The sequence below is a fragment of the Lepisosteus platostomus genome, chromosome 21, assembly GCF_059453375.1.
Source record: "Lepisosteus platostomus isolate fLepPlt1 chromosome 21, fLepPlt1.hap1, whole genome shotgun sequence".
NCBI lineage: Eukaryota > Metazoa > Chordata > Actinopteri > Semionotiformes > Lepisosteidae > Lepisosteus > Lepisosteus platostomus.
In genome coordinates, this window is record NC_142631.1 from 16,357,027 (window position 1) to 16,384,408 (window position 27,382).

The window sequence follows — 27,382 nt, forward strand, 5'->3', positions numbered from 1 at the left end:
ACTGTATTACTATTGTTGTTTGTTTCTTTTCCATTTGATTGTTTTTGGGAGGGATACAGCATGGGCTAAGCAAGTTCATTCAAATGGCGTGCTCCCATTTCACGTGTAGGACGTTTTGATTGGGCCCCCGCTGATCCAGCCTGCGCACAGTAGGGAGATTGAACAGCCGGTCCAAAAGTGCTGAAAAATTCAGTTTAATGTACTGTAGGATGAAATGAGCAGTATGAGAAAAGTGTCTTGTGAAACTTCAGACGTAACCATTTCAGTGTTGTTGTGTAGCATTTCACGATGTTTCCCCAAGCATCTCCAAAATAACAGCACAGACGCAGCCTGTAATTTCCTCTTCATTTGGTTCAGCAGTTCTTTCACTCGCCACCTGATGCGTATGTACATTTCTGAAGGATTTTTTTGTCCTGCTGGGATGAGCACAAAACACCGTAGGACTTTCACACTAAATAAACTTATATGTTTATACAAGTACGATCTGAATGGAGCAACCAGTCAGGCATATTACAGTGCTTGGGGAACGACTCTTGGGGGTTTATGGTCTATGTCGCTGTAAAGTTGTCACTTTGACCAGCAAGGGAGACATGTTGCAGAGAGAGGTGTAAGGCGATCCGAGTTGTAACGTTTAAACGTGACCAAATTAAATTCAGTGGGATGTTATATGTTCCCTGTCTTTTACCGCCTTTTGTCATCCCCCCTACCCCCACTGAATATTATAATGAAACCTTTGAACTCCACGTGTCTGTCGGGATCCGTAGTCCATCACTTATTTTAATATGGCTGTGCCAGCTCGGTTTGGGACGCATTGCTCTTGGCTATTTCACCACTGAGTGCTTCCCTTCCTTTGTTTAACCTCTGACCTGTAAAAACAAGAGTTAATCAAAAGTTCTGAAGGGGGCTAAGAGGAAGGGGAAGTGTTTGGTTACAAATTAAATATGTGTGTGTCATAAGCCATAAATCCACAATAGTGCTACCAGCAGTGCTACTTAAGCTGCATGTGGTACTTACTGTTTGGTTATAAATTTTTAAAGCCTTGGTTCCATTACTTTGTTTCAAAGGATAGCTGGTTGGCCACTAAATGGTAGCATTTTGGGTTCTATACGTCCCAGGTGTTGTCTTGGCTAGAAGCTGTATTTCTACTACACAGAGACGAAAAAGCTGCAGATTTAACTTCTAAAACGTTCCTATTTTCTTGGCAGGATCGCTGGGCATTCCATGAGCCTCAGTTTTAAGTAACACTTCAGTTTACTGCAGTTGGACAGATGAAAATGGCTTGGTGTTACACAGTTTCTGAATACCTGTATTAAATAAGATTCTCCGCCAATGCAGGGTGATATGTAGTTAATAGTTATATAATATTTAATAGTGTATTCAGAATGGTCATCAAATAGCTCAAATACTGTAGGTACTTGTTAAGTACAGGTTTAAATTGCTCTGTACTGTTGTCTCCATATAAAAATTATCGTATGATTCCAGAAAACTTGGGTTAAAATAAGAATAATGTTTTTTTTTCTGCTCTATTAGTTCTTCATCCTTAAAACCGTTCACTATGTAATACTGGTATGAATTATTACATTAAATATTTGGTAATGATTATATGTATACAGGTTTAAAAATATAGAATTTCAATCATTTGTTTTCATTCAGCCGAATAATGGCTTCAGATACCTAAGTGAAAAGTACAGGGCCAATAACATGAAAACTTCCCTCTTCAGTTCTGTGTGTAATGACTTTGTTACACATAAGACATGCGCAGAATGAAATGGGGGAAGATTTTCACCAATTTACTACTCCCACCTCACATTGCAACACATTTCTTTTATCATCATGTGTCAGAACACCGTACATTTCAAAACATCATTTAATTCAGGACAGATATTTTAGATTCTGTTTTTAAAAATATTACGTAATTCAAAACATTTTTGACTAAATTATCTGCCCGCTATCATTAGAAACAATTATTCACTAAAGTTTTTTTTTTCTTTATCAAACCACACTTCTTTATCCATTACAAGTTTGTGAAGGTGTTGGAACACCAGTTCATTTTAATGACCATCAATAGTACAGCAGCAAAAACTGAAGGTGAATTAACTGCACTTAGGAATGCAAATACTTAAATCTGTGACTAATGCACTTATTATTATTAGTAGTAGTAATAGTAGTTCATTTGATAGAAATAACGTATGGAGCAATGATATTTTACACGAGACAGGCTAACTATTTTCAGTACTTTCTGCAGTATTTTATAAAGTTTCATTTTGAAAAAAGGCATAATGTTTGCAAATATTGAAAAATGTGCTTTTGAAGCTCTTAAGAAGGTAAACAAACCAAAGCACGTTGACTAAAATGTGTGTTTTTATCCCAGGTCATTCCCATTATGAATCTGATGTGTCCGGTGTCCCAAGCTCTTAAGAATATTTGACCTTTGGTTTCATTTTTCATCTCAGTGGAGAGAGAAATATTTGCAGGTATTCATCCAAGTGTTCAGCTGTATAAAAACCATTCTAAGGAAATATTGTAAAAATCAGTCTCCATTTAAATAGAAAGTATTTCAAAAGGATCACTTCCGCATAAATTTGTATACTAAATAGCGATACCTTGGCCCAGTTTATTAGACACTGACAAATGATGTGTCTTTTTTGTTTCAACATGGATTTGCACAACAAAAGTTTCAGCAATTTTCATGTGCTTTAGTAATATTTTTTATGTGCATTAGTAATATTTCAAGGAAATACTCAGCAACGCTCAGCTGCATCAGCAACTCTTGAACAGAATCCATTTGATGTGCACACTTTCCTTGGTAAAAATATATGATGCAGCAGCTGCTGTCATTTGTGTTACACTGTTGTAATTGGAGTTTCTTCTTCCGAGGATTTATTAAGAAGTCTCATCTTTCCTTTCTGTCCACATCACTGGCCATCTGTGATGATCTGTTGAGACAGAATCATTTTCATTGCAGAATGATTTTTCAATATGTTTTGATGCTTCGCTCTCGTCTTTGAATCTGGAAGGGAATGAAAACGGCCATTTCATGTGGATGTTAAGTGTCAGCTGAACTTTTTCAGTATAACCAGCTCTGAAATACCGGGCTCTGGTGAAATAATTGATGACACAGCAGGTTAATCCAAGCCTTCACGGGATCAATCAAACCAATCAGGTAGCGCCAGGAGGAGGTAGTTGGAGAGCAAGTTTGTGTCACAATATTTGCCCCAGCCCACCATAGCAAAGCATTTAGCAATATTTATGAAGCACAAAATTGCGTTTCTTTCTCTTGTGACACTCGATAATAAAACAGTATTTTGCCATTTCTTGAAACAGTTATCTTAGTATTTACTTCTTAATCTCTGTTATGTTTGCAAAAACAGCTGGCTGGTGCTTTTGTGGAGTTGAAACTTTAGCTGTGGAGTACACAAATATATGCAGTACCACAGTGCTCGTTCACACATCTTGAAATGTTCCAAAAATCTGGAATTCTATTCAAATGGTTTTATTTCGGTTGGTTTGCAAAGGCGTTGCATGGGAGAATAATCATTTGTTAGACCTTAACCTAAAAATATGAAAACAGTGTTTCTTTTCATACATGCAGACTTCTAGGTTAGCGTGGTCTTACTGTTTATTATGTGTTTTATTGGCAACAAGGGAGAGTACAATACCTTATATTTATTTGAATTAATTTCTTGAATATTTTCCACATATGCAATATTTTTACAAGTATGTGGACTTTATTAATCAAAAGGTAGTTTCAGTTATACCTTTTTATACACAAATAAGAGAAGTAAATAAAGGCAGTAGTTGATTCATTCATGGATCCAGTATGCTTAGCATTGACCGGATTGTGTTACATACATGATATACATTTTGTGTCATACATCAGTTTTTTTCTAATTTTCAGACATTTTTATAATGTTACAGAAGAAATAATCAATCTTAAATTCCATTTTGTTGTGAATTCCACTTAAAAATATGCTAACTGTCAACCTCTGGTAAAATGAATCATGATTAAAGCAGTGAAGACCTGAGCTGTATAATATTCTTAAAAGAAGCATTAAATAATTTTTGTTTAACTTCTTTCCATTAATTTCTTTTCCTTATTCTTATTCTTACCTGTAATCTGAAAAGCAAAATGTACAAAGTTGCATCTTTCAAAGAAGAAGGAGTCCGCTCAAAAGAGTAAATCTGACTCTTTAGCCACTTGGTATCATCTACAGCATCTAAAATAATCAGTTTCAGATTTTTTTTTTGTCAACGATCTCTTTTATGTCAGCGTACCAGTTTTCACGGAATAATATCAGTTTAAAAGTAGGGCAGCCTTCTTCAGCTGTTCAACACCTCATCAAACTTCAGATCAGCTGCCTTGCGGTTTGTGGAACCAGAAGCAAAGATGCTCTCTATCAGTGACACTGCCAAAAATAAAGAGGATGGCAGACCAAGAGCACTGTTTGTCAGAGCTCTCTTCCCTGTTAAAACACTAACCTCAGTCCAGCAGATCCTTGAATTCCCTGAGGCTAAAAAAGTTCCTTCTCTCATCTTGTCATTATAACACATGCTTTACAGTCTGGAAAGTCTAGTTTTCCCTCTTGGGTGTCTTAGAAAGATTTGTGTCCTTTTTATGAAGTGACCATAACTGACTACAGCATCATATACAGTACATTGCCTAGCTAGACCATTGCACGACTTCATCGTAAGCCCACTGGACTTGTATATCTCACCACACATGCTGTTCCTTTTTTATTTGCTTTTCTGTAACGGTGACGCCGACAATGATGAATACGACCTCCTCTCCATCACCTCCAGGGATCTTTCAGTCCCGTGCTTTTCATTTCTGTGCAATGATCCACATTTTTATCTTAAAATGAGCATTGTTCCTTTTCACTGCCACAGGTTTCTCCACTCCTCTATCACATCCCATGCAAATCTGCTCTGCGTTTCAACCGCAGCTGTCAGCTGTTCTTCATATATTAGTCCCAGTTTCAAGTTTAATGTACAACAAGAGACATGCATTTTTAATATTGTCTTGTTTTATGTAACCTGACTTTACTGCACTCATTTATGTCCGTCCGGTCTCTTACCACTTCTTCCAGTTCGGGGTCACAGGGGAGCTGGTGTCTATCCCAGCAAGCAACGGGCACGAGGCAGGATACCAGGGCAGCCACACAGAAACAAACACTGATGTGAACGTGCTCACACCTAGCGACAATTTTCTCAGAAGCCAGTCAACCTACCAGTAAGCTTTTGGACTGTGGGGGGAAAATGAGGGCACCCAGAGGAAACCCATGCCAACCAGGGGAGAACATACAACCTCCATGCTGATAGCACCCCAGGTCCGTAATTGTACCCAGAGCCCAGTGTAAGGCAGCAGTGCTAAACATTTGCACTCACTTGTAATGCACATAAACACTCATAATAACATGATTGACCTCTGTAAACAATGGTTCTATAATGGATAGGTAGGCAGTTTTAGAAAGCCCTGACCAGCTCTTTGACTGCCATATTAAATTGATTGTGGCTACCCGTTGTACTTTTCTAATCCGCCACAAAATTGAGTGCACGATAGACTATCTTCTCGTATGACTCAGCACAAAACTCAATCAACATAATTGCGGGTCTCAAAAAATTCTTAGATGTGCTCTGATAATTTCAGATTCTCTCATTTGTCGTGACTCAAATTGAATCTGTCATCTCCCAAATTGAAAGAGCATGAACACGAAGGACAAAGCAGATTAGACACAAGTCAAGTAGTGGTTTGTCTGGGGCCCACACGTAGAAGCCCGATAGCTATTGCACCAATACTCAAAACAATTGTAAGAAAACTGACCCAATTCAGAATTATAACTGCTCTGGAGGTGAGGTCAAATGATCTCGCTTGGGAGATTCAATAACATTTTCAGTAAGAGTTATACCAGTCTTAGGGTTTAAGAATATCTTGTGTCTTGTAAATATCTTGTAAGTCCTCACCTAGCTGAAAAAGAAAACCTGGGGGAAAAAAACATGGAGAATCATGTTGGCTCACAGATTCTGTATGTCAGCCTTTTGCTTTGAGTACTGGTGCTCAGAAAATGTATACTCAGGCAATTATGCCATTTGGTTTATTATCTTGAATTTTGAGCAAAATCCTATAATACCGAAGGCATTTTTCTATTCTGTTATTTTTTACTATGTAACAAAAATAGATATATATTTTTTTAATTTTGTCTTTATACTTACGGGTTTGAAAGAAAATGTCTTTACCGCATCTCTATAATATTAGAATACTCTGAAGCAGTCCACAGCTTTGGGTTAAGAGTAGCATTAGCCTGAAATGGTTCCTGTGCAAATAGCTTGGCTCTCTCTTACCCACTGAAATGATATCCAAGTACACTTAAATAACATGCCATTCCCCCTAGTGTTTTAAATGAGACTAGTAGTGTTTCTTCTGTCTGCCATCTGAGTGCTGGTGAATGACAGAGTTAAGGTGGAATCTGGCTCTAGTGTTTTTGAATGCTTCTGAAGCTGTTGTTGTCTATGTGGACAGTAAAAGAAACAAACGGAAGTCCTCTTAGCTTTGTAACAAGATAAGGTTCAGCTGTGATTGCTGGTCTCCCAACAGGGGAATTGGCAGCCTTTGAAGAGAGATATAGCCGGCCTTTGGTTTCAGAGACCTGAGCACAACTATCACTGGACAGCAGTCAGTCTGTCCTAGAAAGGTAGGGAATAGCTCTCTAGGGAGGTATATATAGACATTAGACAACCCCAGTAAGGAAACAGCAGGAGAACGTCAGTAAACTGAGAAAACAGCATGAACCATCCTTGTTTCCAGTCTCAACAGTACACATGGAGGCTCCAATAAGCTCTTGTATGTCAGGGGACCGTTTGAGTGCATCCCACGTAGAAGCCACACAACAACAATTTGTGCTCCATTTCATGATGACAGTTTGATTTTCGTTGTTTCCTTTCCCATTCCTTACTATAATACTGAGAAGTTTTTTTATTCCTGCTGTGCTGGTAGTTGAGCATGCTTTATTGACTCCTTTCAGACTCCAGCATTTTATTGTAGTCTCCTGTGGTAATGTACTGTAGTAATATTATAGCTCCATTTTCAGCTGCATCATCAAGCATGTATACTGTACCTTGCACGTTTACGCAACCAGATGCATCCAATAGCTCTAAGTTTAACAGCAAATAAAAATAGCCTTCTTTTTTTTAATTGAAATGTTACAGTGAACATTGTTATTGCTACTTTTGCACAAGTGAACAATATCTTGAGACCTGGAGTTTATTTCTTGTTGGTTAAATACGATTAAAGAAATAAAAAGTTAATAGTTTAAGTTAATCATTGGCAACTCTCTTTTAATTTTGTATTGTGAAAATGAGCTAGGTTGGTTCTTGCCTCACTGGAGAATGTTATGTAGGTTTCAGAGTAAAAGTATATCAGTGTAAATTACATGTTTAAAAGTGAAATGGTTTTAGACACGTTAGATTACTCTGGTGGAAGTGCTATTTGGAACACTTTATACACTATTTTAATCATGGGATATAACAATAAAACTACAAAGCTGAAAAGGAAATATTTTGTCAATTAAGTGTACAAATTAAATAAAAAACTTGGTTTTGCAGATATATTCATCTTCCGAAGAAACATCTTCACACTGTATAATTCAACTATCGGAAACTTTTTACATTTTCATTTGGCTCTTTTGTTCTGCTGGCATTCATTGCTGATACTGCAGAGTTTTCATCATATTCCCTGTGGTTTTTGTAAGATTCCAGCAAGTCCATTCACAGAAGCACGGTCCTTTGTGGTCGAGCTGCACAAATAGAGCAGGCACCCAAACGTAGCTGGTCTAGATAGTGTTGTTAGCTTTAAATCCTTCGCATATTACAGAGTGTCGAGGAGGAGATACAATAATCCCAATACTTCAAATGTTTACCAATCCTTTCAAATCTTGAAAGACACCAGGCATTTTTTAACAGTCTTGGCGGTGTAGACGTGACTCCTGTCATTTTTGCTTAACTAGATAAAGCAAATGAACAATTACAGTAGGGTTGTGATCTATTTTGTTTTTATATTCTTGCCAAAGAGAAGACCTCATAAAGAGAAGCTGCCTCACTCCCAGTCATGTTTGTGAAGGAGCTGTGTATGGTGGCCTGCAATAGGTAATGAGAAGCTATGATAAGGCTGTCATATGCATGGGACGTTTAATTAGGAAGAGGTAGCTGCAATCATCCACTTCAAACCTTTTTAAATGTAAATATTGCAGGCTTTCTCCGATTGCTCTGAACACTTTCAAAATAAGCCTCTCTGAGTAATGAGATAACTGTGATATTCCAATCTGAAGCAGATTGATTTTTTTTTTTTTGCAGTTTAACATCAAGCAACACTTTTTCAGCCAGTGCTGTTTACTGAAAAATGTGTTAGTCTTAAGAAACACATTTGCTCCGGTTCAGTGTTTTTTCAACCCTTTATTTGGCTGAAGGACCTGGTTTTCAAGAAATCCTGTTCCATAAGGGTCCCAATCTTAAAAATGAAATCAAAGTGCACAACAATTAGAAATAATTATCTTATGAATTAAAAATGGTGAAAACACTACCGCAAGACAACAGATCTACTAAAGGCAATTTCAGATCAGATTTACTGGGCAAGAGTTTTTACAAAAGAGAAATAGGTATGAATGTCTTTAGCATGCTGCATCAAATTTAAAGTTTGTCTTATATGCTCAGATGCCTTGTTGAAAACTCCTGTATAGTTTGCCAGTAAATGGCTGTGACAGAATTTAATGTTAGACATGATGTTACTGTTATATATTCCACTCTTATAATATACTTTTATTACACTGCATGCCATGTAAATCAAAACAAGCTTTTTATTGCATAAAAATGCCCAGGATATGATGTACTAAAAAAAAAACCAAATGTTCTCAGAAATGAAAAACATGGGTACGGTGTGATCTGTATGTGATTGAATTTGCCTGTGCTCTGCCTCTTCGTTAGTGTTCTGCGTTTTTGGTGTTTATTTTTTGTCACATGGCATCTTTTTAAACCTGGTTTGGCCAGTTCTGTTTCCCAGCTAAATCACTAAAACTCAGCTAATTTTGAGATCAGGCAGGAGCTGCTTGTCACTTTCACCTCTTGGTCACTGTGCGTTTTGCTTCATCTCATGCAAAATTTATAGGTGATGCTGATCACTGATCCCAGAGTCTGTTTAACTCTTCTCTTCAGCCTCCAGGTTTGCTTTTTGATATACAGTATGTGTATACGGCGGCATATTTATTTCTCCCAGCTGTTGAATAAGATGTAAGATGAACACTATTATTTTCCATAGACAGTCATAACTCATTATGACTTGAGTCATAAAAAATAGTCATTATTCTGTATAATTCATATACAGTAGCTCCACTGCCGTGTGCTGAAAACATTGATAGTGCTGGTGGTTTTCCAGATTTTCAAAGCCTGAAAGAAACTTATGTAATGGACCCGGCACAAAATTGTACAGTATACCTGTAAGCATACTACCAGAGACGCATAAGCTTTAAAATTGCTGCTCTTGTTTTTGTGGTGCTACAGATTACTTACTATTGAAGCTGTTGGTTTGTTCTTGTAGAAATTGTTAGATCCCAACACCACATTCTGTACTTTCATGTACTGTATATGTCTCAGTTCTGTGCATGTAAAATGAATAAACTGCTAAATGAAACTGAACAGAAAACGTATACTTCTTTCATTTTTGTGGTAACTACCATTGCTTTATGACTAAACAATTTATTTTGTTACAGTTTACTTGACTGTTATAGTTTCACTTACTCTGTTTAATTGTGTATGTTCACATTCATGATATTCTGTCCTCTAAATAGAACCATCAGACCATGTGATATATTTATATGTGTATGTGAATATAAAACTGGATAGATTATCTCATTTTTCATATTGAATATTACAGAAGCTGCATTGCATTTTTGCAGATATGGAGGAGTATATGTACTGCATCTATATTAAACATAATCTAATTATTTAGGTTTTCAAGTCCATGCCTTTGATTGAATGGGAAAATGGTCATTGGAGCTCAGTTTGTCTTGAACACAGATGGGTAAACAGATTGTTTAGTGCACTGTTCCTTTCTTGCTTGTGATACAATTAAACATCTCTTCCTTTCACTGATTTCCCTGCCACCTATTATCACAAAGAACTACGCCTTTTTTAGTCTGTTCTAGTCTAATGTGTACATATTAAATTTAGGGGCATATCATTGATCTCCCTGCTGCTTTCTTAATGAGGAAAAAACAGGATTGTTATTGTGCCTGTGTGTTTTTGCTAATACATTTTAAAAAATGCTATTAGAATAACCTGTATCCATTTCTTTCTAGCTATCTTCCCTGGTTTGAAGTGTTCTACAAGCTCTTGAATATCTTGGCTGATTACACGGCGAAGGGGCAGGTCAGTAAACGGAATGTTTATATTCAGAAGGGTGAAGTGTGCATTGCTGTGCTTACTGTCATAAATCCTGTGCAGACGTTTTGAGAACGTCTAATACTAAATCACTTATATAACTCAATTCTAGCGGGATCTTGTGCGTCACTTATGAATTCAAGTGAAGTTCATTTGACAGTCGAACATGAACAACAGAATATGTTTGTCTTTTCATATTAGGAATATCCTGAGTTATGTATTTGAAAGTAAAATTGAAATCTGCTCTACTAAGGAGAAGTGCGGTTCTGGTTCTTCTTTGGTCCTGTCCCTTTTTACCAATACTGTACTCTTAAGATATTCATCTGATGCAGCCATCTCCTGTTTAAGGATAGGCTATAAAAACCAGCAAGCAATCAATTTCACAAACAAAAAACAGAACCACTTGTGGACTGTGATGTTCAACAATGATGTAAACTCAACATCTAGTAATCATCAAGTAATGAATACAGTACATCTAATATATAATAAAGTGTTTTGGGGGAGGATGCTGGTTTAATGGACATGCCCTTTTCTTTTTACATATTGAAGCATTTCAGTTAAAAGCAAATCTGTTATCTGTTAATTGCACCTGTGCAGTAACAGGTTATTACTGTACAGTATGTTTCCATTACATTACCTTTCAGTTGGTGGTGCCAGTGTTGGGACTGAATATTTTTGTGGTGGCATTTTCACTGCAAGTATTATTTAATTAAGTATTTTTAATCATAAACAAAAAAGCATTTTTTTAATGTAAGTAATAGAGCATATTTCACATTGCAACACAGAATTGTTAATAATAGTTGACACATACATGGTAATACATATACAGAGAGATGTAATTGTTCCTTTTTTACTGTCATCATATGCACTTGTACTACTATGAACACTGGTAGCTTTAAAGTCTCAGATGGTTTTGGTGTGTACAGTACTTGAAAACATGTTTTTTATCCCTTCTGTTCTTCATATGAAAATAACAGCCACAGTCAGTGAGATGAGTATTGCAGAGAAAGTGTTCTGTTTCAATTAGCCAGTGTAGTCATTTCTAATTCAGATATGAATACAAATTAAAATAAATACTCATCATTAGATCATGTGGTTCATTGAAGCCAAAGGGATGTCTCAAGGCTCAGAGCTTCATCACTATTTCCAAATATGCAAATTTTATGGTCGTTCTTATTACGAAGTGAAAACTGCTTTTTTATACCTGCTTTGCATTCAGTTATCCACCCACCCGTTATCAGAACACATAATCCTGCCAAAGGTCTCGGGCATTTCAGAACCCGTCTCGGAAGCACAGGGCATGAGGTTGGGACATACCCTGGATGGGACACCAGTTTGTTACAGGGCACATACGATTAGTACAATTTAATTAATCAGCTTTGATTTTTATTGGCAATCTCCATATTATGTATGTTTTAGCTGTACGAGGGGCGTCCACATTGTCTCAGGGATATTTGTGAATAAGAATGACATACACATAAAGGCAGTCTTATGATATGGTATAATTTTCTTTTTGGGGAGCGTGACTCTCCTCCACACAAGAAGTGCTTTAACAAGGATATTCTGATGCACAAACCTAAACCTAACCAATTGAACAAACAGTACGAAAGGGGGTTCATACTGTAGTCACTGATGTAGTATGAAATGTATAATGAAGCCTATTTAAATGCAAGTAACCAAAAGGAATTTCAGAATTGGAAAATGAAAAAGTACTTGTGTGTGGAAGTTTGATGTTAGGATCTTGAAAGAAAAAAAGTGCATGGAATACAGTATGTGTGAGTGTTAAACAATGGTAAAAACAGGCAGAGGAGTCTGTTTTTTCTAGACCTCTTGACACAGATTTCTTGCAGTCACGGTAAGGTAAAACAGAAATTTGCAAACCTGATACGGGACAAACGCCTGAAAGACTAGGATTCACTCTGCTGAGCAAAAAGGTGAAAGGTATTAGCTCTGCATGTGCACACCTACAATAGGTGTGCCAACACAGTAAGTATTAAGATAAATATTGAATAAGTGTGTTGATGCAATTAATATTGTAACACCTATAGATCAGTTTGTTCTCACTGACTGCCATATATTTCAGTGAGATTAAGTAATACTGCATCTGTGCATAGCTTTGCTGAATTGCAACAGTCCTTCTGTGTAAAATTGTTTCCTATCATTTGTTTGGGTATCCATAAAATTTACATCAGCTACTTCTGTTCCATTGACAGACTCTAGTGTTTAGCTAAATCAGTAACAATTCATGCTTTTGTTAATATTAGTGAGCTTCAGACAGTGCTCTGGTATTGCTCAAGATTTTTGCCTTTGTTACTCATCATTCCTTGTACTTTCACTATTATTCATAGAGGAAAACAGTGTTTGTCTGTTAACAATAATGTAAACTCCTTTCCATTTTTGGATTCATACCTAACACCGGGCTTATCCAACTTGATAAATTAACTTGTCCTAATCAAACCTCAACACAGCGTTGATTGACCCCACAAGGTCCTGGAAAATCTCTCAAGGGATGGTAATCCATTTAAGCATTAATATTTAATGCAACTGGTGCAGTGATACTGACAGAAGAGGCAGTGGATGACAAAGTATACCGTTCAAGTTGTTCAGAAGGCTGTTTCATTTAAAGGACACTTGGGAGTGCATCAAAAAGTATCAAACATTTCTTCAAGCACTTCAAGCACAGTAGAGCATAAATGTACAGTATGTAGTATGTTTTCTAAACCTAAACGTATTCTCTTGTCCTTCACTTCTTCATTACTGATGAAATTCAACATTTGTTTGAGGTGAAGCTTGGCAAATATGCACTGCAATCATTCGTTATTTTTTTCTTATCTTTTATAATTGTAATTTTTCTACACACATTTTTTTTCACAACAGATTAATTAGACCTTAAAAATGAATGAATGAAAAAAAACATTTCCTCTACATGCCATTAGAATTTTGAATATGTGTATGTTACCGTACTATACACTATGTTGATACATCTTCAGAAGAATGTTGTAAGCCTGTGAATCATCGCAAAGGAACATTAGCCTCTGGAATTGTCTTATTGCTTTGTCCTCCCACAGAAAACTAAATTTCTAAGGATATATAACATCCTGCATTACAACTCATGACCAGCTCAATTTTCACTCACTGTGTTAGTGCAATTTTAATTATAACAGCAAGTTCACATGAAAGATTCTCCGTCAAATATAAATTTTAAGGAAGGCAACTGGGTATGTTCTTTTTATTTTACGGTACATCTGTGTACATACACTTATCCTTAGAAAATAACATGATTACAACATTATTTTGAATCAGTCCTCTATATAACTGTTTTGTATGAAGGCACATTTTGCTTTGAAGCCACCTGTACAGTAAATTACACTGAGGAATCGTGTGAGATATAGCCTTTTATGGTTTTAATCTTCGGAAAAAACATGACTCTGGGACACGTGCTTCATTGGACGTTTACTTTGGGATCATGTACTTCAGAGAAATTCAGCTTCAAGATAACATTGCAGTTGTTGCAGTTCATTGCATTTCTGTGCAGCTATACGTTTTTCTAAAGGTAGATGTGATTTTGTGTGCCCTGGATGTTTTAGGATAATCACTGGAAGGAGCTTCTGGAGACACTTCATTCACTTCCTGTCCCAGAGCCTGGAGTGCCTGTTCACCTCAGTGTGGTGAGTTTCTCTCCCTTGTCTTGGGGCGCAGTCTTGTGGATACGTCTTGCAATCCCTATGTTGAATTGTAGGCAAAGTAAATAGGATTTTACAAATGTTAGGTTAATTAGATTTGCATGTACTGGAGGGCAGAGCTGTCACAAATGGTTAAAAACATGGGGGGTTATTCATCGCTTTATTTCATGAGCAGTTGCCTCAACTTTGGTTTCAGTGTAGATTTCAAAAGGCAAGATAAATGTTGTCTAAAAGGCCTGGATACTTATTTTAAAATGATGTGACTTCCATAAAAAGCTTTGACCACTAGCACAAGTGTTATTTATCAACATTCTAAATGTGGCTCAAAAGAATGAGAGAATTCCCCAAGTTGTTTTGAAAGCTTTTTAGTTCCCATGGTTTAATCTTTGCTTGAAATTCACTGCGTGGTTGATACATTGAAATGTATTTCTTCTGAAATCATATGAACCACTATCTTCATAAAAAAAATGTATACATCATTTTAATTACCCAAAATGAGATATTATAAGCAGAGTGAAAAAAAACAACTTTGTAATGCACTGTACCATATTACAGCATCCTGTCATAGCCAGTAATTCTTACAGGCCCAAACAGCTAATAGCTATTTGTCAAATGGTCTTTTAAAGAACTATAGAATACAAGTGCAGGTTATTAACTTAATTCATATTCTGTCATTGCAACAAATGATTCCCGATCAAACAAAACCCTTACAAGCATGATTGTAAATTTGCTTATTAGCTCATACTTAAAAGATTATATAAAACATTACTTTGAAGCATTCAGTTCTTTTTTTTTTAAGGTTTAAATTCATAAATTAAGATTGTTTGACTTTGATTCTGTTCAAATGTATGGACAGATTTTAATGGATGGAATTTTAAAATCTGGCCTCCTAGAGTCCCCCATGTGTCACATGTCACCCTCACATGAGCGCTCTGAGCAGCACCAAACGGTACTTTTCCTGCTCTCTTTTGTGCAAACTGCCGACTGCAAGCAGCTTAATTTCAGCCCTCAGTTCTCTAATGCCAATCGACAGGTAGCAGTTGTTGGCTCTTGCCAGGTCATTGGCTGGTTCAGGAGATGACCCATTGCTGTTTTGTAGACGTTTGGGAAGAACAGCATGCCTGTCTGACCCCAAAGGGCAATCTGTCTTATAGGCTTTTGTGGCATGATGGGATATTTCAGCTGTTTCGTACCAGTGGTTTAAAGGAATGCTGCTGGTCTGCCCTTACTTCAAACATTTCATGGGCAGTGAAGCAAGAAAAGATATCAAAGAGCTGCTTAGGGATGGCTTTGTTTCACTGAGCTGTGCAGTAGCTTTGGGGATGTTTCAATTGAGCGGTTTAACTATCCCATTTACCACTTCAGTGGAAGTGGAGTGTGTGCACCTCTCTATCAACCTATATGAGCTGTCTTCTTATAGGTTTCTGTATCTGTTTGTCCGGCACTGTGTATCCCCACTCCTTTATTAATCTATAAAAAACAGAATTATCTGCCAGGAGTTACAGTGTGAAAATAAATGATTACATCCCAAAGTATGCAAAATTAGAAAATAAATATTCAATGTCACTTTGCATGTTCATACTCAAACAGAGCCTTAACTAGAAAAATCTACATTTGCCCTTAGAAAAAACTTTGCATCCTTAGAAATGAAATAAAATGTCTGTAAGTCCAAGTAAAGTGTATTGCGTTTGTTGCCATCATTAGTTTCACTTTTCTGTGTCGTGTCCCACAGACAGTCGGAGCTCTTTCAAGAATCAATGAGACAAAATCACGTTTTTCACACCTCCTGGATTGCTTGCATTCTGCTAACATTTGTGATGATTTTATTGGTAAATGCACACACCGGCCAAAATATTAGAAACTCCCAGTCAGGTAAGCAGGCTGTCTCAGTGGGAAGCTGTAGGGCTGGCTGGAGAATGATGAGACAGACATCTGTCACCTTCACTGGTAGGACCTTCTGGTGGAGAGGTGGAGTTGATGCCTAAGCACAGTTACAGTACCTGTCTCACAACCTCAGTCGAAGGAAAACCCAAGAGAAATATGAAATGGGATTGGAGTGCAGATCCAAATCTCATGTAGTCCGTGCTAATCTCTTATTAGGGTTTTTCTGACCATCATAAATTGATCACCTTTGATCCCAGCTGTTTAGTCAGGCCTCAAAGCTGATGGATTTGGTGATGAATTAAGGCTGGCAACAGAAAGAAGGCCTTGTTGTTCTGGCAGATGTCTTGAGTGAAGCAGTGCTGACTTCCTTCGTTTGTTGTGAGGGCTGTCAGTCAGTCTCTCACTTTGCGATTTCAATCGTTGCTGTACCTGTCGTTGCGCCCATGTGCTGCATGTTGACGTGAGTGGGGAAATAAAAGGTGAGAAAAGGTGCTAGTGACAGTCACATGGACTGTTCTTCAGGTTGGCACACTGGTAGACAAGTTGTGATGTCAGTTCTGTGAGACTACTGAGACGTTTTACTGACCATCACTTTCAACACATGTCCTGAATACTGGAAGGCATTTCAACAACAGCTATGGTGACTGGGACTGAAAGTGAATACAGAGATGCTGAAGTCAGTACAGTAAGCAATTGCAGCAGAATAATAATTTGTTTATATTATTGACAAAATACCAAACATCTTATATTTCATGTTTAAAATACAATCATCTTCAACTGCACTGTAAAATGTAAAATAGATTTAATTAATTGCTACTTGGATGACTACAACATTACCGCAAGTTAAATAAATGAGTGCAATACCCACTATATACCACTATATATACCACTGTATGGTAAGATAATATATTATGAAGAAAGAACATTAAATGTTGATCACAAGACAGAAACTTCTTTTTAATTTATATCCGCCTTTCAAAAAATATTCAAACTTGTCAAAGATGCAAATATATCATCTGTTCTGACTCGACAGACGAGTTGGCTGTTTCTCTCTATTTCCACACCCTTCACTCTCTGTTGTGTAGTACAACTCAGGAGTCTATCATTGCCTTTCATGACAGTGAGATGTAAGTTCATTATATTAGAATAATAAAGGGTCTCCTATGTTTTATTTTCCTTTGTCTCCTTACAAAAATCACAGTATCAAATGCGACATGCTTTCCTCTCTCTTGACAAATCAGGAACTCGTTATTCCCCTGAAAAGATATATTAAATAATTAATTCTTAAATTATTAAAGGACATCTAAAGGATCCAGAGTAGAAGTGGAACAAGAACTCAGATAGGAAAGTAATTGTGCGATATCTTCTCAAAGATTTTCTCGAAGCTTATTATTTCCGCAGTTGTGCGTCGTTTTTGTAGTTGTCTTTACTTTTTAAAAGAGATCACAAAAGTGATTTATGAGCAAAATCTTACAGTGGTGGCCCAGCTAAAGGTGAGTCTTTTGAAGATACAAAATCAGCATGCATCTTTAAAAATTGCTGTTTTGTAAGAGATTACGTAGGAGCAGTTCATTTCCATACCAGTAGAAAGTCAAGATACAAACTGAAAGTCTTGTTTAATTAACGCCAACTACAGTCTACACAGAGCTTGCTATTGTAAATGTGCATTTTTTGTTGATTTCACTTCTTTGATGTCTGTTGCCTTCATTCTGAACTTTTCTGTTTTTTTTACCTTTTGAAATGTTTTTACAATTTCTAATTATTTGTGAAGATCAATAATTTCACAATAATATCACAATAATTACCAACAATATGTTTCTTTAGCTAGTGTTGACTAATAAGACCCTCACCCAAGTGCTACTGTACATTTGACCATCATCCTAACAAAGCAAACAAGCTACGTTATTATAGAATACCTTGAATCTACCAATTATCAATGCATTTTATTCTTTTCCTTGCTTCTTATATACTGGCTGCATTACTTGGTGAAATGGGTTATGGACAGGTTGTTTGTACATTGTGCTATACAAAACTGCATTCCTCTCTGCTGATGGATTCAATCAGCCTTCAGCACAGAAAAATCAGGTAACCAACCAGGCGTGCACTCATGTGACAAATTCTCTAAATATATTCTGAATAGACAAGGCAGTCTTAAATGATTTAAATTGAGGAAATGTGTCATTCAGCAACTGAAATAACCCGATAACTGCCATTTGTCTAACCATGGATGAATCAGATGAACTGTGTGTCTCAGTAGCAGTTTTTTTTAATGCACAATTGTGTAGCTTTTAAGGGAGTTGCACCGGGAGTGAATGGAGATTTTCCCAGTAATGAATAGCAAAGCATCATGTAGGTGTGCTTGTATTTGTTTGCTTAAATGTTCTGTTTTTGAGAGGATTCATGATCTTATTTTTTTCCTTCGCAGCATTCCTACTTTACTGTGCCTGATATTAGAGAACTCCCCAGTATCCCAGAAAATGTAAGTATATTTCTAAGTCATTGAAACACAACATTGACATCTTATGTAGTGTTGTACAGGATTATATCCAGACGAAATACTTGAGACTTGTTCCATCAATCATAATGCTATTGTGGTTACCTAGGAAGTTGTTATACAGCGGTTATAAAAACATTAACTTTGTCAGGAAAAGCCTTACACTTCTATCACAGTTAACAGTCTTGTTCTCTCCTGTTAACTCTCCTATATCTATCTACGCCAGCTTGTGTTTTCTTAAAAGAAAGCAGTCAGCTTTCATAATTTTGCTTTCCTTCTCTTGCTCTAACATGTATAATCTAAAAAGTCAGATAAATCAATAGAATCTTCTGATTTACCGTCCCCTGTGACCTCAGGAAAATCAGCAGCTGTCATATATAGAGAAACACATTTCTTTTTGCCCTTAAGACTACATTTGATGTGGATCCCACATGTGATAGAAACTCAGATGTGTCCAGGGAGAATTATTCTTTGCACTTTCACTTATGTGTATTGTGATAGCAAATAACTTTAAAAATGCATGCTTACAAACATGGTTTCTTTCTGAGTGTCAGACATATTTCTACAATTTAAGAATTGAGGTTTTGTTGCAGTTCACATTTGAAAATGGAACTATAATGCTGATTTCTCTCTATTTTCATATTGAGAGGCATTGAAAATGTTCATATATTTTCAGATGTTTTTTTGTTTATAAATGTCATAGAAGATCAGTGCTTTTTCCCAACATTTGGGGCTTGTATATACTGTATGCTCAGTGTCTTTTGACATGAAGAACTTTTTTGCTTAATTATTGAATGATATATGCCTGTGGATAATGAGGTAATTGCTGGCGTAGTTTCTTAGGTTTTGAAAATTCTTTCATTTCGATGCTATTTTTAAAGTGCTTGAGAGTGTGTCAAAATGTATTTTTTCACTTTCGATGCACGAGCTAAGGACAACATAAAATATTTTTTCTGCTTAAATTGAACCCTCTACAGTCTGCTCTTGTTTATTTAATTAGGCAAAATCCATTCCATTCTCTGCCATGTAAATAATAAAATGATAACCTTTCCTCTCAAGTTCTGAACGTGTTCCTAAAATGCATTAATCTTCAGATTTGTCTTACAAATTTGTATCTTCTGATTCTACATTAATAAAACACTCATGTTATTGTCGCATGGTGCAGATAGAAGCCCTGTTCACTTGAGAACTGTATTTGCTCCACAGGAGAATGTCATCTCATTTGAAATATCTGAAAACCTCAGTATTCCAAATAGTGTTTGAAATAAAATGTTTGTTGACAAATGTTTAATATATAAAATATTTATGTTTGTATGTTATAGTATATTAATGCAGTGCCAATAATGTTTTCTTCCTCTGTGATTTAGTGCATTCATGCATTTTGACTCAATGATACGAAAGAGAGTTTCGACATACTGTATTTACAAGTGATTGACCTGGAATTCCTTTTTTTTCTAAATGAGCACTAACTGAGTTGGAGTTGCCCTTGTTCATATGTTTTCTCTTATACAGTATCTCATGTTATCCTATTTAAAGCTGTCCTGGGTGCCCCTAGCGGAACCACCAGTCTGTTATCAGTGGCTTCTCCCCTCCTTACAGAAAATTGGCACTGGGAATGACAGCACAGTCCAACTGTGTTCCCCTTCCCCACTGACACTGCTGCCTTTGCAGCCGGGTAATAACTGTGTCACAGGACTTCGTCTGCTGTTCACAGGATCGCTTCTCCTTTTTGGTCCGTGATACCCAATACCCCGCTTTCCCAGTTCTTATGAACTGCATGGTTCATGTAACTGTAAATACTATTGCCGATAATTGTTATTGTTTTTGAGGTTTTAAGCTCATTTTCTTCCAGCATTTGGATTGTGTATTTGGAAGTCTGTGAGTTTCTCTCTCTCTCTCTCTCTCTCTCTCTCTGCTGCAGCTGTAGTTGTATTTTCCATGGCTTTAGAGGCTTAGGCTGCTGAGTTGAGTAACCTTTTTCAGAACATTAAGTTTAACTCGGAGACCCTTTCAAGTCGTCCTTGTTGTTTTGCTCCAGGGATTTTCCTGCAGACACCATTTGGCCTGTGTTCCAGCCGTCATACGGTTTCTCGGTTTCAGCTGTATTGCGTCTGTAGTTTCTGTTGGGAGAGGAATTTAAGCCTGCCCCCGCTTTTGAAGGCCCTGTGCTTAGCCGGTTTGTTAATCACTGCTAAACCTCACTTGCAGTACTCCAGATTAAACTCTGGGCTATTTCCTCCCGGTCTCTTGGAGCGAAAGGGTGGGTGCTTTGGAAATGTGTGGGTCTGCTTAATGATTCCTCCCTCAGGTTTCTTCTATACTGAGACCTAGGAGGCCTTGCAATATGCAGCTTCCAGACCTGGGCTACAAACGAAAACATGACCGTTTCTTCTCTTTGGGGAGTCACTGGTAGTGAAGCTGTCTCAGGCAGTGCCAAGAGCTTTCCCCTGTGATTACAGCGGCTACCTGCATTGCCCTTAACTACTTTTAAATTCATTTCCAGCCTCTTGAAAGCACACGAACTGTGGAATCAATTTGCCTGCAGATGGGAGGCATGCTGTCTGTGCTCATTGCCCTTGCCTCAAGAGTGACTTCTTTGCTCTGCAAGACACCCAGTATTGTTGAGCCTGGCAATGCCAAGCTTTCACTCTCTGCGTTCTCTGTGCCAGATTTTCAGTTTCTCTCTTTTTGAGGCCGAACCCCTGAGTTATTTGCAGAGTTCCCCTAAATGACCTTGTGGTAGGTTTCCTGTGTGCAAGACTCCACATGTTCATCTTGTGCTCTAATTCTGGCTTTCCTGGACTTTCTTCCCAAAAGATGGGAGGGCAATTGAAAGAAGTATTTAGGAATCTGTTGTACTGTGTAAAAGGCCAAAATAAGAATATCTGGTGCTTTTTGGCCTGGACCTAGGCTGTCCGCTGATAACGAAGCTTGACCCTCTGGAATCCTCCACCAGTTTGCTGACTGCAGAATCCAGGATGACAATCTGAAAATGAATTGTGCTTTCACGGAACTACCACAATGATACCTGTCACTTGCTGGAACTGGAAAGATGTGGTTTCTTGTGCTAAGTTACATTTTTAAAATGACATTTTGATTTTGTATTCATTAGACTTTGACTGATGTTAATTGGTTAATTGGTCCTGTCTCTTTTCTTCTGACGAAATTTGCTCCATTAAGGCATCTAGGATGATTCTCTTTCAGATATCACTACACCTGCAACAACCTTCTTGGAAACTTGAATTAGTATAGGAATACATTATGTGAATAAACCAAGAAGCAAAATATAAGTTGTTCATATGTATTATTTGGAACTCCCTTGCACTGTATGTGATAATGATTCTATTGTACTAGTGAAAACAGTACAGTACTTAACAACCAACATCAGCTCATCATTGGATTCATTGGAACAGTTTAGGTGTTCAAGCTCTTCAGTTGCTGTTGCTGTGAAGAGACATACTGTCCCTCCAGCTCTAGGATTGGTCAGCCCTACCCTCGGGCTACCTTCGCCAATGGTTAAAACGGCCCAGTATTCATCGGGGTGACAGTCGCATGAGTTCAGCTTAATGGGGCAATTACTCTGCACAGTGGCCAGAGTCGGTGCTCCTCATGGAGAGATGGCCAGCTCTATTCTGTACTGAGGAGGGAAGCCATGAGCCAAGGTTAATTCAGACTTCAATTATTTCGTATTCTCCTATTTCCTATAACCTATTCTGAACTTACGTTGTGTAAGAATTGTGGCATGCTTATTAGCATCTCCTTAAATAACTCTTCACATGCAGTTTTGAGAATAAATTTGAAAATATTTCGGAAAACACTAAGAGTTTTTTCTGTGGGCACCCTCAGATAGAGTGGGGGTTGTCTTACCTACAATAGAAAGGTCAACAAAGGACGGACTGCTGAAAGTTTTTACATTTGTCTCCTTTGTCTAAATGGGCACATTTTACCTGAACTCTTGTTCTCCAGTACCATTCCCAACTAATTTCATTTTTTTCTTCTTTTTACAGAGAAACTTAACTGAATATTTTGTAGCAGTAGATGTCAATAACATGCTTCACCTATATGCTAGTATGCTTTATGAACGCCGAATCATCATCTGCTGTAGCAAACTAAGCACTGTAAGTAGAGCTTTCATTCTCTGAACTTTACCATCACTCTTTGTATGAGATATTCTTAAAAAATGGTGCCCAGTGTTGCAATGGTCATAGTGGTAATAGAGGATATGAACTGTTGACCTTTTGCTCTAGAGCACATATACTATACTTGTGCTAAAGAAAAATCTCCTAATTGAAGGTTCATCTGTGTTAAATTTGTACTAATGTTATGTGCATCCTTTATGTATGGAAATCTTGCCTTGGTGTAAAAAGTCCACGCGTTCTAAGCTTTAATGCAGCAATGTATCTCACAGCTGAAACTTCTATAGAAATGGAAAGGAAAAAAATCAGCAGGGTGCCAATTTTAAACGAACCATTTTGTGTATATATAATCACCAGCCAGGATGAAAGTCTTTTCACCAAAATCAGGCATGCTGTGCTTGTTCTAAAAGAGTTTGTAGTCAATATACTTAAAATAATACTGTTTGTCTTAAAGAGCTAGTGTTCATCCATTACACTACAAGCTGGTGGTGGCTTGGATGGGTAAAGTCTTTGGAACGGATGCCTTATGAGAGTCTCTTTTTCCATCTTGATATGAAATTGTACAGAAGGAAAGGACATTTCTGAAACTTGTAGTGAGCATCAAACTAGTCTACCTCTCCAACACCTTTTAGATACTGAAGGAACAAACACAGGGCCATGTTACTCTTTCAATTGATATTTTGTTTCTTTAGCTGCTTTTCAAAAAATGATGCTTGATTATTTCCAGTATTCTCCTAGATAATTTAGAAGGGTGCCACGCTGTATTCCAAAACTGTCTGCCTAAAGAGAAGAGACCGGATTCGACTTGTAATATTATGAAACCTATCAGTTTATGTAAACCATGATACTCAAATAGAGTGCACATGCGTATTCTAAAACACAGCTATGGTCTATCCAGTCCTCTGTATTGTTAGTTTTCATCCTAATTGTGGAGTTTTCAGTTAGACACCAGTTCTATTGAATGACTGAGAAATTATTTATAATGTATGTGGTCTGTTTATTGTCACATTGTTTTGTGATACTTCAGGGTTGCTAAAGCAATATTGGGAAAATGTGTATTAGCTTTGTCAGAAAGTACGTGTGTTACATTAATGCTTTTTCTGTATTTTGAGGTGTGCTGGATCAATATAATGTATTGTTAATATTTGCTTTGCATTTTTGTTCTCACAATTCTTTTAATCTAATTACACTTTGATGGAGGGCTACCTGTATGTGAACACGTAGTTTTTGCTCTCATTTTATGTTGACCTCCTCAAGTTCACACACACAAAAAAAAAAAACCTTTTATAGCTCTTGCAAACTGTTGTTACCTTCTTGGCACACAGAGCTGTGAGACGTTACTTAAGTTCCATCAAGCACCCAGGAGATTAAAGCTCAGGGCACAAAGTGCTACCGGTCTTTCAAAAAAGACTCTGCATCAATATTATGAATGGGTTTCTTCAAGTCTGCTCTATCACATAAAAGATTTTAATGTCAATATTATTGGGATGTGCCGAGCTAAACAAAAAGATTTTTTCCTAGCTTCTTTTAACCTGGTAATGTGTATTGATTGGGTTTTCTTTTTTTGTGGTATAAATGTAAGTGGAATGGTGTGCTTTAGGATATTTTAAAAACTGTCAATTTTACTTCTGAAGTGTTCTAGAAACTCTGATGTCGGCTTTATGGGTTTCTAAAGATGTGGTCTAATTTACCCATCTTTGTTGGTAAGACTTTTCAGTGTTTCAAGCAATAGTTTTAAGATTTGCCAGCTTCATGCTGTTTCTGTTATCTCGTTTTATAAAAAGGAAATGTACTGATGTTTGACAGACATTACACTAATGTTTTATAAGTAGCACAGGATTATTGTTTTATGGACTTCAGTTTGCACAAATATAGGAAAAATAACTTTATCCACATTAAGTTGTACATGTTTGATGGAGCACAGAATGTTTTACTCTTTACAGAAAGTCTTACTCTTTCCAGTTTTGTCAGTATTGTCGTCATTCATGACCTGCTTGATTATTAGAGTGTTAAAGCTCAGTAAATGGACTCTGTCATCAGTGTAACATTTTTTAAAAATCTGGGAATTCAATCATAATATGTTGCTCACGAACCACCATCCTCAAGAAAAGGGAGAATTACTATTTTTATCTGAAAAGGCAAAGAGTCTCTCATTTTCCTCAGCCAGTAGTATAACTCCACTTGTTGGTGGCTTGTGACTGTGCTGCAGTGTATTATCCCAGTTGTTTAGCAGCATTTACGATTCTCATATTATTCAGCACAGCTGTTGCACAGTGAAATGTTAAGTCTCATAATATTAAAACAATTTAATTTAATTAAAAAGCTTTTTCCCCATACAGATAATCATTATATTTTTGTTGTACCAGAACACTGTCTGCATATTTCCTGCCTAGATCTGTTTAATTTAGCTCTCATGTGCTGTTCTGTAACAGATTAAAGACTAATGATTCTCCATTTGCCACACACTCCATTTTGTCCAAATCTGTGCTGAACATTTTAAAGTTTTTTTTTTCAAGTAGCTGTTAGGCTGTTGGCTGCCCTTTTAAAGGTTTCTTTTGAATACATTAGTGAGCCTAGTCCCAGTTTTATTCAATATATTTGGGTAGGTAAGAATCGGCGCAGGTAGTCTGTTAGCTACTGTATATTGCCAGCAGATTGTGTAGATGTACTGTAGTACCTGGCAGAGCAAATTAATGATACAAAGCAACTGCAACTATTACTTAAACGTTACATTAAATTACATCAGAAATATCCGGTAAACAGTGAGCAATACCAGATGAGCACAGGAAGCATGTGTAGACAGCCTGGGTGTGTTTTGCTTCATCCACTCCGTGACTCTCTTTAGCCTGGGACAAATTAATAAACACCTGTGAAACATGCTCATTAAGGACATTTTCTGTTTTCTGATGTCTATGTAGAGTACTGGATTTTTTTTTTACTTTCATGAAAGCAGTGGAAACTCCTTTCCATTTCGTGCTTTCCTGCCCATTGTATTCTTATGTTTGCTGCACAGACTTGCAAATGTATTTTTTACTTATTTACTAGAATAATGTTTATATCCTTTGCTTTAGACACCTAAGTTTATCTGACAACCTGTGCTCTTTTTCCGGTAATGTTTTGTATGGTGCAGTATGTGATATAAAGGTATTGGGGGCAAATGCAATTTATGCTGAAATTTGCTACCTGACAGTCGTGAGTGGTGTTGCCGCAGTGAATTAATATTTCTCTCCAATCTTAAGGTGAGTGTTTTGGCCTGAAAAGAGAGAAAGAGTAAATGTGGTCATGCAAGACTGTGAGATGTCGTGTGAAGTTGTGTTTTAAGCCATTCCCTCTAATGTTCCAGCTCTCAAATGGAGTTGCAACTGTGAAACTTGATACTAGTGACATTGATGCCATTTATGGATTTGCAGTATCACAGATACTGTAGATTGTATTTTGAGGTTGAACATTAAGACTTTCCCATTTTGACAGGGCTATTTGGTTAATATACACACACACACCAACTAATTAAACCAAATTCCATACTTGCATATTCTCAGTTGTAGAATGTCATAAATGGATATCAACAGAACTCTAAAATGAAAGCCTTAAAAGTCAAGGAAAAGTATTGGAAATCAGAAGCTGTGCATAAGGCACGTTGGTTTGTGGCCAGAAAATGCGCTCTGTCAGATTCTGCACATTCCAGCAATGTGTCTGGCCAGAGTTGTTTGTCTCATGATGGTTTTTAGGTTCTACGGAGACCAGGATAAATGCTTTAAAAAATGGCAAAAATGTAGATAGAAACTCGTCACCTCATTCTAAAAATGGTATTTTGGAAGGAAAAGTTAATGGATCAGTTGGAAGCGCACATTGACAAAGACTTGTCTGGTTGGCTTAATGTGTTACATTGTTGGCTTCCTTTTCATGGTGGTGAATGCACGTGTGATGACTCAATTAGAGTCATCTTAAATCTTGTGTGCCTACAGCTTACAGCATCATTCCTGCATTTCTCAGGATCTGTCCTCTTTTTCTCCTGCGCTCTAACTAGAGTTGTTGAAAGATTATGTGTGCCTCAGCCTTCATTATTATGCACGTTGTGTGCAAATTGAACATGGTGAAATATAAATACCTGTATAATGAGAATTATGCATTAGTTTGAAAGCTTCTTTCAGAAAATAAGGATGTTTCTAAATGAGAGGCCATTCAGCCTGTCTGCTGTAGCTCCTCTGATGTTTAGTTGTCAGTTGACCTGGAAGTGTCACCCAATTGTTTCTTGAAAGAGGGCTATCACCTCCCATAACATGACTACAGTACATTACTTGGTCCAAAATCTCACATCCCTGTGAAAATGTGCCCCCGTATCGGTTCACATGAGTTAGAAATGTCTTTCCAGGCATATGCTGCCTTTGCAATATTTCTTTTTAAGGGGGAACACTTATTGTGCTTGGCAATAAAAATAGTTTCAACTTGAGAACAGTGTTTATGTTGCTAAGTCTGGATATGCAACTGCTGAATTCGGTTATTTATTCCTTTGTGTGTGCTGTATTTGTTTCTTAATACACTGGGCATAATATATTCATCTTTCCACTGCGTAGTTGCTCAACAGAGATTGTCATAGGAATTCTAGGGCAAAGTATGGAAAGTTCGAAAATGATGTTCGTCTTGAAAAATCCTTTTGAAAAAAGTTTTCTTCAGATTGAAGATTGCATCTGAGTCTGAGAGGACTCCCTGATTTTTTGTATGGGTGACAGTTGTCCTAAGTTGCTATCTTTGTGAACAGT

General features: G+C 37.1%; 1 protein-coding gene across 7 annotated transcripts in view; it reads left to right on the forward strand.

Annotated features, from left to right (window-relative positions):
• dennd1a (DENN/MADD domain containing 1A) overlaps nucleotides 1-27,382 on the forward strand; it is a 265,653-nt gene that overhangs the window by 105,439 nt on the left and 132,832 nt on the right. For all 7 annotated transcript variants that reach the window (XM_088615121.1, XM_088615126.1, XM_088615123.1 and 4 more), the window contains exons 6-9: nucleotides 10,344-10,413; nucleotides 14,013-14,093; nucleotides 18,418-18,471; nucleotides 22,494-22,604. In XM_088615121.1, coding sequence (XP_088471247.1) covers nucleotides 10,344-10,413; nucleotides 14,013-14,093; nucleotides 18,418-18,471; nucleotides 22,494-22,604 — 316 coding nt within the window. The remainder of the gene's footprint in view (nucleotides 1-10,343; nucleotides 10,414-14,012; nucleotides 14,094-18,417; nucleotides 18,472-22,493; nucleotides 22,605-27,382) is intronic.